General features: G+C 50.0%; 1 protein-coding gene across 5 annotated transcripts in view; it reads right to left on the bottom strand.

The window, feature by feature from the left end:
* PDZRN3 (PDZ domain containing ring finger 3) overlaps positions 1-14,404 on the bottom strand; it is a 175,833-nt gene that overhangs the window by 712 nt on the left and 160,717 nt on the right. For 3 of the 5 annotated variants that reach the window (XM_028478759.2, XM_028478758.2, XM_024124098.3), the window contains 5 exons: positions 8,063-8,161; positions 6,784-6,846; positions 4,401-4,502; positions 2,751-2,867; positions 442-1,998 (listed from right to left, as the gene is read on the bottom strand). In XM_028478759.2, coding sequence (XP_028334560.1) covers positions 442-1,998; positions 2,751-2,867; positions 4,401-4,502; positions 6,784-6,846; positions 8,063-8,161 — 1,938 coding nt within the window. Of the gene's footprint in view, positions 1-38; positions 1,999-2,750; positions 2,868-4,400; positions 4,503-6,783; positions 6,847-8,062; positions 8,162-14,404 lie in introns of all 5 variants that reach the window. The other 2 variants (XM_028478761.2, XM_024124097.3) reach the window with 1 other exon arrangement.

Raw genomic sequence — 14,404 nt, 5'->3', positions numbered from 1 at the left:
AGTCGTATCTGAGTTTTCGGCAGGCAAAAAAAAAAAACGTGTTTACCTTTCGTATATGAATATAGTGTGTAAACAAACAAATTATTATTCTGTGAAGGTATGCTTAGTAAAAGATCTCTTTGAAATGTAAAAACTTCATGTAAAAGGTAACGGGTATAAAAAGTACCATTGCTGCTAGTTGAAAAAAAGCTCTGTGTTTTGTTAATGTTGCCTTCCAAGACAGTTAAGGGTGGTTTTTCTCCGCTTAAAATAGAGCTAAGACAGACACACACCCGGAGTGAGTGGGTAGGGCTCGCTGATTTCGACTCTAAACAAACATGATGACGCTATTTATCTTATATACAAAAGCTTGCCGCATTGAACGAGGCAGGAATTGCTACCTCAACGGTAGCGTTCTCTCTTATGTACATAACACGGAAGTGAAAATTATACAGTAGTCACCGATAGGAACGAATTGTATACTCTAGTGCCGTCTGGAGATTTCGTGCCGTGGGTTAAGAGTTCTTGGATCGTCATCCAGTTATCAAATATCTTTTTGTTCCTCCTCTTCATCATCTTTTTGTGGCTGAGTTCCAGGATGTTCATCTCCTTCCTGTCGTCGGCCCCTTGCTGCTCCTTCAGGCAGTCGAGCCGGCTCTGCATCATGAACTCGCGCCGCCGCCTCTGCTCCTTGGCCTTCACCACGTGCTGCTTCCTCTCCTCCTTGCTCCAGTACCGCCCCATCTTCAGCTCGCTCACCGCGTCGTCGTCCGTGGTCATGCCGCTGCGCTCCTCGCGGATCTTGAGCGCGCGCTCCCGCAGCAGGCGATCCCGCACCGGCCGCTTGGTGATGTAGCGCGTCCCGTCGCTCCGGATCTTCACTTTCCACTCCATTCTCGGCTCCGACTGGTTGGCAGAGTTCAGGTCCTTGCACATGCTCACCAGGCTCATCTGGCTTTGCGCGTACTCCACGGCCGACTTCTGCTGGATCAGCTGCATGTAGCTCTGGTAGTGCTGCGCGTGCGCCGGGATGTGGGCGTGCTTGTAGGGGGAGTGCGGGAAGGGCGACAGGTACGAGCCGCCGCCCAGCTTCTGGCTGGGGGTGGGGCTCCCGCTGCCGTCGCCGGGTTTCCCCTCCTTGCCCTCCAGGGCCGGGCTGGGGTCCAGCTCTTCAGGGGAAGGGCTGTAGTCCGGGGAGCCCACTTCGGGGTCTTCCGTGATGGAGAGCAGATTCCTTGGGGACGGCCCGTACGCCTCGGTGGTCCCGGCGGCGCCTTCGCTGCCGCCGGGACCGCCGACGCCCTCGGCCGCTCGCCTCAGGGAGTTGTCGGGGGACATCTCCAAGGTGAGCGGGGTGCTCCGGCAGCTCTCGCCGGTGTTGTAGGCGCTCGAGCTGTCTTTGTCGGACTTCTCGGGGAGCTCGGTGATGTCCGAGAGCTCGCGCCTGCGCACGTCGACGCTGGTGTTGTAGTTGCGGAAGCCGCTGTTGTGCAGCATCCAGGGCTCGCGGTACTGCTCCTTGAGCTGCTGCATCTTGTGCGCGCGCACGATGCTGAGGCACTCCAGCTCGATGCTGCGCAGCTCCTCGTTCAGCAGCTCCAGCTCCTTGTCCACGCTCTCCGGGTCGCTCTTGCTGGCGTCCAGGGGGCTGCCCGGGTAGTAGAGGCCGTAGGGGCTGGCACTCTTCACCTGGCACTTGAGCTCCAGCAGCTCGCGGAAGCGCTCGCACTCGTCCACCGGGATGCCCAGGTAGTCGGCGTCGGCGCAGTCGGCCGAGATGAAGGACTCGTTGCTGAAGGGCAGGTCGCCGCTGCCCAGGGTGTCCTGGCTGCACGTGAGCTTCCTCTGCCCGGCCAGCGGCGGGGAGGCCGCGGGGGCGTCGTCGCCGTTGTTCTCCTGCTCTGAGCTCTCGTCGTTGCGCGTGCTCTCGTCCGTCCGGCCCACGCCGCTGTCCTTCTCGTGCTGGTTGGACAGGATGGTGGCCGTGTCTGTGGTTCCCCCGTCTTCCTCGTGCTTCTTCTACACGACAGAAAACAAGAACACACGGGCACAGTGAGGGACGCCGGGGGTGCAGTTCCCAGGCGTGGGTCTTGCTGTAGGAGGAGGAGGGCCTGGGAGGGAATTAGCTACGGCTCAACTACCCGGTCAGCCTGAGCTGGGGGAGCCACTGAACCTCCTTCGCGGCCTCAGTTTCCGCACCTGGGAAAGGAGGACGATAGTCACCTTACCTCACCGAATGATTCCAGCCATTCGAGGAGCCCTGTGCACGCACGGGAAGCAGGAGGCACAGACGACGTCCTTTTAGCTCCTAAGGCCCTCGATTAGTAGGTAGGTACGTAGGTAGTTAGGGTCTCTCTGACAATGGTGGTGGCATAGAAGGGACGGAAAGGGTGCCCAGCAGCTCAGGTTAAACAGAGGGAATTGCTTTGCTTTTGAAAACATGACTTTTTAAATTTCTCTGATCTAGCAACACAGTAATGCCGGCACAGGGGGTGTGGTTTCGAAACGCCTATCAGAAGGTCAGGGGTACACCCGGGCATGACTGCTCTTGCTTTTATAAGCCACACGGCACTCTCGCGGTCAGGGACACTGAAACTATGGGCTTGCCCTTCACTCGGGCGAACGGAAACGCACTCAGCTACTTAGTTAGTTTCCGGGCCGTCTTCCCGGCGGCAGCTGGGCTGCTCAGGGTCTTCGGCATCCCGAGGCAGGTGCGGGGGGGCCGGGTTTCCCCGCCGCCGGGAGGGCGCAGGGGCTGGCGGGGGCGGTACCTGCTGCAGCACGCCGGCGGTGAACTGCATGGCCTGGTGGTGCTGCACCTCCAGCATGTCCATGTGCAGGTCGTCCAGAAAGTCGTTTCTGTCGTCGTCCATCCAACCCTCGTCCAGCTGGGGAGAGGCAGCCGCCCACACATGCTTCAGCTGAGGCTCCTTTCGCTTTCATTTTGTCTATTTACTTATTTTTAAGAAAGGACGGTAACCTTGGGGCGAAATACTTCTGGGGCCCCCTCCGGGAATCATCGAAATGCAGGCTGCCTGGGGTTGTGCTCTACGACGGACAACTACCCCATCCTCACGGTGAAGACGACAGCCCCCACCCGACACGTCTGGGGGAACGGGGCTGTGGTCTGCTGTTTTACTGTTGGAGGGTGAAGCCGTCTCCCGCAGGTTAGCTCCTTTCGGTGAAGGAGGCCACCGAGTGTAGGGGTGGCGTGCAGGAGCCCTGGCCCTGCCTGCTCGTCTACCTGACGGCCCGCACACAAGTTTAGCAGGCCCCAAAGAGAAGGCACTTACAGTACGGGAAGAGTTCGTCTTGGGCAAGGCCTCTCACTTTTATCAGGCTCTTCTCTCTCTCGTGCCCGTTAAAAAGCAGACCAGTCGGGGGTCTGACGTCTCCCACCCGTGGGCCAAATCTGGCCTATTTTTGTTTGTTTCCAAACTGGAACTGGAACACAGCCGAGCCCCTTGGGTTACGTATTGTCTGCGGCTGCTTCTGCACTGCAACGGCAGAGGCCAGCAACTGCACCAGAGACCATATATTCAGCTCCCAAAGCCAATCGTACTTCTTCTTTGGCCCTTTAAGGAAGAGTCTGCTGACCAAAGCGTGCCCGTTAAAAAGCAGACCAGTCGGGGGTCTGACGTCTCCCACCCGTGGGCCAAATCTGGCCTATTTTTGTTTGTTTCCAAACTGGAACTGGAACACAGCCGAGCCCCTTGGGTTACGTATTGTCTGCGGCTGCTTCTGCACTGCAACGGCAGAGGCCAGCAACTGCACCAGAGACCATATATTCAGCTCCCAAAGCCAATCGTACTTCTTCTTTGGCCCTTTAAGGAAGAGTCTGCTGTTTCTTTCCTTTTTTTTTTTTTTTTTTTTTTTTTTTAACAGTAAAAGCTGTACTACGTGGCAGATGTACGTCACGATGATTTGATGTGCATATACGTAGTGAAATAATTACCGGTCAAGTAACTAACGTGTGTCACAGTTACTATTTTTTTGGTGATGAGCACCCCTGAAGTTTATTAACTACAATCGTCGTGCTGTACGTTCCTTAACACTCTGCAGCTGTAAATGAGACCCACACAGATACCGGTCAGGTCCTGGGAAGTCAAACATGTTGACGGGCATGACCCTGGCTGTGTTTGCCATGCCCTTATGTTCCCTCCTCTTTTCCTGCATTAGGCTCCCTGCGTTACCGAACGTGCAGGGCCCGCTGTGTAAATGCCAGGGTGGATGTCAGCACGCTCCTTAAAAGGTCAAAACGAGAAACAGATTGGAAGTCCGAGCAACTCAGATTACCTTTCCGGGGTACGGAGTACCTTCAAGTTCACATTCGATACGTGGGCAGTGTTCTGCCGGGCCAGGGACTTTGGTCCTGATTTTAGAACTACAGACCCGGCTTCACGTGCCGGAAGCTGACTCACCTGGAGTTCGGGCCTTGCAATTAGCAAGGAAAAGTTCTTGTTGTCTTCACTGGTTAGAAGAGCCACGGCCTCTTCGCGGTTCTGTACCTCTATCCCGTTAATCTAGAAAGAAAAAGGTGCAGGGGTGGACAAGTAGCCTGATTAAGTCGTGCAGAATCATTCGGCACTGTTGCAGGCCTGCATCTGTCACCCACTCACAGCTGGAACAGAGAACTTCCAGGCCGCTTGAAGAGACTACGCTGGTTTGCAGAAGGAACGGCCTTGCGCAAACTGACGCAGGGTCCCTGGTCTACGTGACAGCCTCCACGGGGGTAGTGCACGGGAGGAGGCTACGTGAACAGAAGTAGCTGGGACTCCAAAAGGCAGCCCTGAGAAGAATCACAGCGCTGTGAAGAGGGAAAACATCTAAGCAATTTCATGACACATAATTAATTAAATATACTCAGGCAGGAGTCTACGTGGAATATGCTAAAAGCACGACTACAGCTAATTTTCAGATACTATCGGAGAAGAGAGCGCCAGTGGGGGTTGTACGCGAACGTGCTGGAATTAGGCAGAGTGTTCTCTGTTCCCAGTTTCACACGTTAATGTTTTAAGGTGGGACAGGAGGTCAAGCGGGAGGGAGTCTCTCACCATCACACCTGATCACTCTCTGGCACCTCCGAGCTCTGCTGGTCTGGAGGTCTCAGCTGCAGGGTACACGGCAGTGGCCCCACCGAGCCGGAAGGGGAGCCTGCCCTCCGACTCTCTATGCCAGTGAAGGAACGGGCAGCAAAGGGGGTGACGGATCTTGGTCAACGAGGGGACGTGGGGGTGTCCGGGAGGCAGGGAGGGCCAGATAAGGAACTCGGTCCTTCCGTGGCCAATGGCAGATGCTAGTGGAAAACGAGAGCCGCTGAAAAGGCCGTGACTCCCGAGGGCTCAGCCCCGTCAGGAATGACAGTCTGGGCCGAAGTCAGGGCAAGTGTAAGAATAAGCGGTGGAAAAAGGAAATGAAAATTCCTCGCAGTGAGGTAGGCAGTGCTAGGTATAAACACAGTGGGTTCGAAATGAGAAGACAGGAATGAGCAGAGGTAGAAGCCAAGTCTTCTACCCATGAACCAGAGCCTCTCAATTTCTGTGAGATTAAAAAAGACGGTAATAGAATTACCATATGATCCAGCAGTGCCCCTCCCGGGCATATATCCAGACAAAACTATAATTCATTCCAAACGACACACGCACCCCAGTGTTCACTGTGGCACTGTTTGCTACAACAGCCAAGACATGGAAGCAACCTAAACGTCCATGGACAGATGAATGGATAAAGAAGGTGTGGTACATACAGACAATGGAATATTACTCGGCCATCAACAAGAAAGAATGAGACGATGCCTTTTCCAGCGACGTGGATGCAACTCGAGATTATCATACTAAGTGAAGGAAGTCAGAAAGACAAAGACAACTATCTCATGATAGCACTCGTACGTGGAACCTAAAATATGACACAAATAAACCTATTTATGAAGCAGAAACCGACTCACGGACACAGAGAACAGACCGGTGGTTGCCAAGGGGGACGAGGGTTGGATTGGGAGTCTGGGATTAGCAGAGGCAAACTGGTATATGTAGAGAATGGATAAGCAACAAGGTCCTACACTGTGTGTAGCACAGGGAACTATAGCCAATCTCCTGTGATTAAACCGTGATGGAAAATAATAGAATGTATACACATGTATAACTGAGTCACTTTACTGTACAGCTGTAACTAACACAACATTGTAAATCAACTGTACTACAATAAAAACTGTTACTTGTTAAAACAATAATTAAAGCTTAAATTAAAAGACAGTGAAAGGGAAAAAAAAAAAGACTGGTCTCCTTTTGACTCGAAAGAGCAACAGGTATCCTTTACAGATAAAGAAACTACTCTTAAAAGCCATGGCATATACTAGTTAAATGCTGAGCCATGGAGTTTAAAAGCTAGCTCAAACTGGCAATGTTCGGTCCAAAATTAATCCTTCAGAGAAAGCTCAGATGAGCATGATTTTGGCTCACAAGAACCGTGGGCCTGATTTGGCCCACTAATGTGTTGTCTGTGGCCCAGAGAGAAGGGAAAGGAAAGGAGAGGAGAGGAGCTGGCTCATATGCTGGAAAGCGCTGGGGCAGCTTTCCTGTTTAGGTGGGGCATGCGTCCTCCCTCCAGTTTGTCTCAAGCCTCACCACACCCTGTTGCCAGGTATTTTCCATAGCTTGTACTTCAGCCATTACCTTCTCTGGCCTCACCACACACCTGATATTTGCGACCCCCCGTTTGTTAACTTCTGCATGTCCACCCCAAAGCTATTATGAGAACCAGTTTGCTCTTTCTTTAGTGATAAACAAACAGAGGAAGCTGACCTACCTGGATGATGCGGTCTCCTTCTCGGATGCGCCCATCCTTGGCCGCGATGCTGTTAGGGTCGATCTGAAACACACAGCAGACACCTCAGCACTGAGTGGGTAACTTAAACACGCACGAAAATTAACAACAGCCCTTTCCAAAGTCTGCCTCTCACACATAGTCGTGCTCGTCCCTCTGTTTTCGTTTGGCACCGAAATGTTTACAAGACTCGGGGTCATGCAGAGGGAGGCGGACAGGGACTGATCTGTTTCCAAGGCCTTTCCAGGCTGTGTTCCGGGATCCTTGCACGGCAACCCTGCTACACAGCAGTGCGCACAGACCCTGGTGACCTGAGGGGATGGAGAGGCACAGACCCTGGTGACCTGAGGGGATGGAGAGGCACAGCTGACTCCTGTTCCATGCACAGGAATGAAAATCAAAAGTGCGCTGTCCAGCAGGTTAAAGGGTACCCTTCATCATGTGGGCTAGCAAGCAGAGCTTAATTATTTTACCAAATGTGTATATTAAATTTTGGAAAGTAACTTTAAAAATGAAATATAATTGAGACAAGTGGGATTGAGTTTGGGAGAGACAGCCCCAAAACGCACTAATGACGGGCCAACTTAAGCTTGGTGGGTGAAGTGTACCCAAAGGGATAATTATTAAGCCTAGCAGACACATCCCTTGATTCATCCCATGGGGATGGATTTTATTTCCTGACAAGATGGGGTTTCTGTGCTTGCAAAAAGGGCAGTGCGTGGTAAAGGTATCCATCCTGAAATCAGTTGCTTTGCATTGTCTTCTCTGGGAAGATCAAGATAGCTTCCGTCTATGCACTTTGAAGTTGCACTGAACTTACGTGAATTCGACTATACACACTGCACCAAAAGAAAAGAAAAAAGAGAAACAGACACAGAAATACTTTAAAAAGTGTAAATGATGCCCTCCCCCATCCCATTCAATGAACACGAGAAGGGAAATGTGAATCTGCTCTTCCCTCCGGGTTGAACACACAAAGCCATGTAAACGGCTCCATTTTATGGGCGATTTGCAGGCTTCTGAAGGGTAGTTCTGTCTTCTGTGCCGACAGTAGAACTTAACCCCTATGTGAAGATGTAACTCCATGGAGCGTGATAAAGGGGACAGAGAAATCTGTCTGCGTCTTTCCAAAGACATCTCAGTGAGCCAGAGTTAAGGTGGGTTAACACATAAAAGGCAAAAGGCAAAAAAAAAAAAAAAAAAAAATGACAGCAACTCTCTTGCTCTTGCTATGATAGTTATAAAAAATCAGCCCCGATACCTCGCTTATATAAATCCCAATGTCATCTTCATCGTCCGTCCGGTAGCATACTGTGAGGCCCAGCTTGTCCTGGCTGTTCATTCTGTAGAGATCCACTTCCTAGACAAAGAAAGGGCATTCCCTGTGAGACCCCGGCAGGCAGTGAGGGCTGGGAGGACGTCAGATGCTTTAAAAAAAACATTTTGTTTAAATGATGAACTGGATTTCTTTGCATTGGACGTGGGCAGAGCAGTTAACTTACTAAACAAAAAAGTGATTACGGGCATGGGATCAATGCCCAGGGCATTTCTGACCTTTCGGTCAATATAAAGTCATTTTGAAAATAGTTATTTTATTGATCCCCCCCAAAGAAAAATTACCCATATTTCACTCAGCGTCAAGACTTGTGGGGTCGGGCTTTTAAAAAGCATTCTTTCAACGTCTGCCACAAACAAGAATATTTCCAAACCCCAAACCATCCAGCCATTTTAGTACAAACGTCTCCAATGTGTTTGGTGAGATTATTTCCCGTTGTGTTCTGTTAATAGGCCCAGTACCAGAACTTGCAAACAGACTACACAGAAATTGATCCAAGGAAGGAGGGTAACGACGTGATAGCACGCAATTAATGCCTTTCCCCAACAGCTGTGATATTTACAGTCAAGAAATTCGTTTCCACCGCTATTACAGCAAATTAAGTAAGATAAAAGCAAAGCGAGCCCAAACACGAGACACAAGGGCCCAGGGAACGCCACTGTATTTGCCAATTGACCTGCGCTTCGGAATGAAGTCAGAACTTAGAAAATCGCTGGACCCTTGGAGGAAGTGGCGTGGTGCTCTGAATGCGTTCATGGGCCAAGTCTCCCTTTCCACCCATCCTGCCAACCACCCACATGAGACGCGGCAGCACGAAGGGCCAAGGGCTGCCTGATGGTAAGTTCTCAGGCAGAGGCCCCAGTCTGGTGTTTGTTTAGTGTTAGCTGCTTGCCAACCAGCAGGAGCTCTGAGATGGGGTCTGTCTCTGGAAATATCTTCTCTCTCTCGGCTCTTCTTGGTGAGGGCACAGTGGTTTTTGTGGTCAAAGCTCAACACAGTTACATAGCAGATACTTACGGAACCCTCCCCTGGGTGCCCAATACCATGGACACTTTCGAGACAGAAGAACAGGAGGTGCAAAGGCCCTGGGGCCGGGAGGGCTGAAGCCCTGTGAACGAGGGAGAGAGAGGCGGGCTGAGCATAGCCAGGCAGTGGGGCCAACGGGCCAGAGTCGGGGAGCTCAGATTCGATTTCAGCATCACGGGAAGCCTTGGACAACGTTTAAAGTGAAGACTGCCGTGATCTGCTCGATATTTTCAGCAGGCTTTCCGGCTGACGTGTAGAGTACAGTGTGGTGCTGAAGAGCTGAGGCTCGGAAGACAGGCAGACCTGTGTGCAGATTCCCACTCTAGCTCTTTCTAGCAGCTTCATCACGGGGTTTCAGGGGCTTGTTACTATATCTAAGCCTGCTTCCTCACTAGCGCATGTCACCCTGCCGCTTGGACAGGGTGAAGAGTCACTGAGACGAGACTGCCGAGCTCTCATCACAGTGACCGGCCCAGAGACAGTCCACAGAAAACCGCAGTACAATACGTGCAGGCAGCTTCTTGCCTGAAGTCACAGCCGTTGTTTGCAGCCGAGTGCATGTATTTCTCATGCCCCCCAGTAAGATAATTTTATTTTCTGAATGTGGACATGTTAATTAATTCAATGACTTCCTCATTATAGCTTTAGCAACCTGGCACGTTTCCCTTAAATGAAATCCCCTCAATTTCTGATAATTCAGTTGAGTTGGATGGAAATTTCTTTTCTCGTGTTTTGAGAAAAAGACTAAGCAATCAGAGAGGTAGCACGAGTTTAACCACGAGGGCACATTCTTTCCAGGTACTTTGGAATAACCCATTTGCATACCGCAAATATACTAGGCCCACATCATCCTCATGTTTCAAACGCATGCCCAAGTCTCTGTCTCAGGTTACACTTCACGTGGGTACAGGCAAAAGGGAAGACCTTCTCCGTTTCGGCGCTTCCTAAGAGGCAGTGTAAATCCGTGGAATTTCCTGATTACTCGTTTGGCTCCAGATGCACCACTGCAGCCCCACCGCTGCCACAGAGCCCTGGCTTCAACGTGGAAGCCAGCTGGTTCTGGAACAAGTTCACGTGCAACCAAAGCAGAGGGAGAAGGGTAACTGGAGAGGCTGTAAGAAGAAAACTTAGAAAGATAATAAACATTGTGATATGACTTTTCCCAGAATAAAAATGAGAATACAGGTTATAGTTTTCACTGAATGATTGGCCACCAAGGTGAACAGCTCTTAAGAAAGGTCAAAAGATACCAGAGCTCCACTGGGCTTCATTCTACCATGACTCAAAGTTTGCTTCAAGGTCACGGCGAGGTAGGTGCAGAAAATGAGGGCAGTGTTTAGAAATTTTTATAGCACTTAGACACTGTCATGATAGCCAAGGATAGGATTAGCAGACTTGCCTCACTGACCACGGCGTAAGACTGCGTCAGGTACTATTGAGCTGAAGTGGCAAGGGGTGAGCTATGGAGTCACTCATGGTAGAATCACGTATTGGTCAGTGACATGTTAAAAACTAAACCAACCGGCTAACCTGGTCCCCCCGGTCTTTCATCGCCGAGAGTCTGAGAAGCATGACTCTGTAATACACATGTAGAACTGAGGCCTCCATTTAAGAACTTGGGAAAGTGAAAAGTCTGGCACTGATGTCCTGGGAAAAAAGCAGCATGACGTACTAGGAGTATTCAAGTAGGAAAAAGGAAGACTCATAAGGAATGTGACAGATGAAGGTCTGACACGTAAAAAAAGATTTCATGCGTTTGGCCTAGTCCCCCAAATGTGTGCAGTCTGCGATCTACAATCAATATGATTTTGATCAAAACCTAACTTGAAAAGCATTCCTACTCTATTTTGTGTCAATATTTTGAATGACAGAAATGTGAAGAACTACTATAACAAGAGGCAACTTCCTTAGAACAAAACGGCAGGCTGGCATGGAGGATATCCTAAAACATTTGTTGCTTTAAAGTATTTTCACCTGAATCACTGATAATTACTCAAGAACAGTATCTTACGCTCTTCCTTACTTAAACCCTTTTTATATGCTGCCATTAGTGCCATATGTGGTTCGAAAATTAGTCATAGATTCCCCATAAATGCTGTTTGGACTTACGTTACATACAACACATGTTGCTGAAACATGACATATTTTTGCCTGGTAGAGAAGAGGTTCTGATTACCAGGTCTGTTTGCAGTCACTGATATTCTGCAAACAAGGCTTCCTCACTGTAGCAGAATGATACACAGCCCAGCACTGCGCTGAGCCTTTAAATCCCACTGCAAATTTTCCCAGGACAGGCTGTCATGGGGACACTCACATTCTCACTTGGGATGGACTTGACTTAAAAACTGCAAAGGCCAACTTGCGTCCTTGCTGTGGAGGAGAAGCCCAGGCCTGGCTGCGGCCTGAGGCATGTGCTGTGTGTCGGGGCAGTGCATGGGAGGAGCCAACTCCAATCTGAAACACTCGCCTGAGGATGTCCAAGCCCCATGCCCGACCCCAATTCCAGCTGGCTGCGAAGCACAGCTTGAGCACTTGATCCTTTAAACCAGACTCAAGAAGGGGAGCGCAATTCTACTTTAAGGGCAGTCCTCTAGGGGCCGCTTTCTATCTTGGAAACGGTCTGGTTCTAAAAAGGATGCGTGGTACTGGAGAAACAGATGCTGGTAAAGCACACTGTCAGTAATAATAAAGCACAGGGGAACTTCCCTGGTGGCGCAGTGGTTAAGAATCCGCCTGCCAATGCAGGGGACACGGGTTCAAGCCCAGGTCTGGGAAGATCCCACATGCCGCGGAGCAACTAAGCCCGTGCGCCACAACTACTGAGCCCGTGAGCCACGACCACTGAAGCCCGCGCTCCTAGAGCCCGTGCTCCGCAACGAGAAGCCACCGCAATGAGAAGCCCACACACCTCAATGAAGAGTAGCCTCCACGCACGGCAACTAGAGAAAGCCCGCGTGCAGCGACAAAAACCCAACGCAGCCAAAAGTAAATAAATAAATTTATAAAACAAACAAACAAACAAAGCACAGGGTATTCTTCTGGGGTTTACTCTAGGTACGTACTTGACAATGATGTTAAGATAGCATGGGCTATAATATTTCCTTGTGTTATCTGGATCTTCTTGGGAACTCTAAACAGAGTTGGAAAAGTGTCACAAGCCACACGAGGACAGAGACAAGACGGTGGAGTAGAAGGATGTGAGCTCACCGCTTCTTACGAAGACATCCAAATCACAACTAACTGCTCAACAACCATGGACGAAAAAACCCCTGGAAGCTACCACAGAAAGATATACTACATCCAAAGACAAAGAAGCCACAACAAGATGGTAGGAGCGGGTGGAACTGCCATAAAATCAAATCCCATACCCACCGGGGGGCAGCGGGGGAGCGACTCACAAGCTGGAAGATAATTACACCACAGAAGTTCTCCCACAGGAGTGAAAATTCTGAGTCCTACGTCAGGCTCCTCAGCCTGGGGGTCTGGTTACCAGAGGAAGGAGCCCTCAGAGAGTCTGGCTTTGAAGGCCAGCAGGGTTTGATTGCAGGAATTCCACAGGACAGTAGGACAGAAAGTCCACTCTTGGAGGGCACACACAGGGTCCTTTGCGTACTGGGAGCCAGGGAAAAAAAGCAGTGACTTCCTAAGACTCTGGGCAAGACCTACCTGCTAGTATTGGAGGGTCTCCTGCAGAGATGGGCATTGGCTGTGACTCACTGAGGGTACAGAGGCACTGGCGGCAGCAGTTCTGAGGAGTACTCATTGGCATGAGCCCTCCTGGAGGCTGCCATTTTCTTACCAAGTCCTGGCCCCACCCAACAGCCTGCAGGCTCCAGTGCTGGGATGCCTCAGGCTAAACAACCAGCAGGGCAGGAACACAGCCCCACCCATCAGCAGACAGCCTGCATAAAGTCTTCCGGAGCCTACAGCCCTCTAGGCACGCCCCTTGGCATGGCCCCACCCGCCAGAAGGACAAGACCCAGTTCCACCCACCAGTGGGCAGGAACCACTGCCTCCCACTGGGAAGCCTGCACAAGCCTCTCAGACAGCCTCCTCCTCCAGGGGGCTCACAGCAGAAGCAAGAAAAACTACAACCCTGCAGCCTGGAACGGAAACCGCAATCATAGAAAGTTAGACAAAATGAGATGGCAGAGGAATATGTCCCATATGAAGGAAAAGGATAAAACCCCCGAAGAACAACGAAGTGAAGTGGAGACAGGCAATCTACCCGAAGAAGAATTTAGAGTAATGATAGTACAGATGATCCAAGATATCAGAAAAAGAATGGAGGCACAGATCAAGAAGATGCAAGAAATGTTTAACAAAGACCGTGAAGAACTAAAGAACAAGCAAACCGAGATGAACGATACAGTAACTGAAATGAAAAATACACTAGAAGGAACAAATAGCAGAATAACTGATGCAGAAGAACGGACAGGTGAACTGGAAGACAGAATGATGGAAATCACTGCCACAGAATAGAAGAAAGAAAAAAGAATGAAAAGAAATGAAGACAGTCTCAGAGACCTCTGGGACAACACTGAACGCACCAACATTCACTTTACAGGGGTCCCGGAAGGAGGAGAGGGAGAGAAAGGACCTGAGGAAATAGTGGAAGCATTAATAGCTGAAAACTTCCCTAAAATGGGAAAGGAAATAGTCACCCAAGTCCAGGAAGTGCATAGAGAGTCCCAGGCAGGATAAACCCAGGGAGGAACACACCAAGACACACAGCAATCAAACTGACAAAAATTAAAGACATAGAAAAAGATATTAAAAGCAACAAGGGAAAAGTAACAAAGAACACACAAGGGAATTCCCATAAGGTTATCAGCTGATTTCTCAGCAGAAATTCTGCAGGCCAGAAAGGAGTGGCACGATATATTTAAAGTGACGAAAGGGAAGACCCGACAACCAAGAATACTCTACCCATCAAGGCTCTCAATCACATTTGATGGAGAAATCAAAAGCTTTACAGACAAGCAAAAGCTAAGAGAATTCAGCACCACCAGACCAGCTTTGCAACAAATGCTACAGCAACTTCTCTCGGTAGAAAAGAAAAGGCCACAACTAGAAACGAGAAAATTATGAATAGAAAAGCTCTTCGGTAAAGGCAAACATACAGTAAAGGTAGGGAATCATCCACACACAAATATGATATCAAAACCAGCAATGCTGAGAAGAGGAGAGCACAAATGCAGGAGATTGAAAATGCATTTGAAATTAAAAGACCAGCAATGT

The sequence above is a fragment of the Physeter macrocephalus genome, chromosome 18 (genome assembly GCF_002837175.3).
Source record: "Physeter macrocephalus isolate SW-GA chromosome 18, ASM283717v5, whole genome shotgun sequence".
NCBI lineage: Eukaryota > Metazoa > Chordata > Mammalia > Artiodactyla > Physeteridae > Physeter > Physeter macrocephalus.
This window is presented reverse-complemented; position numbering and strand designations above follow the sequence as displayed.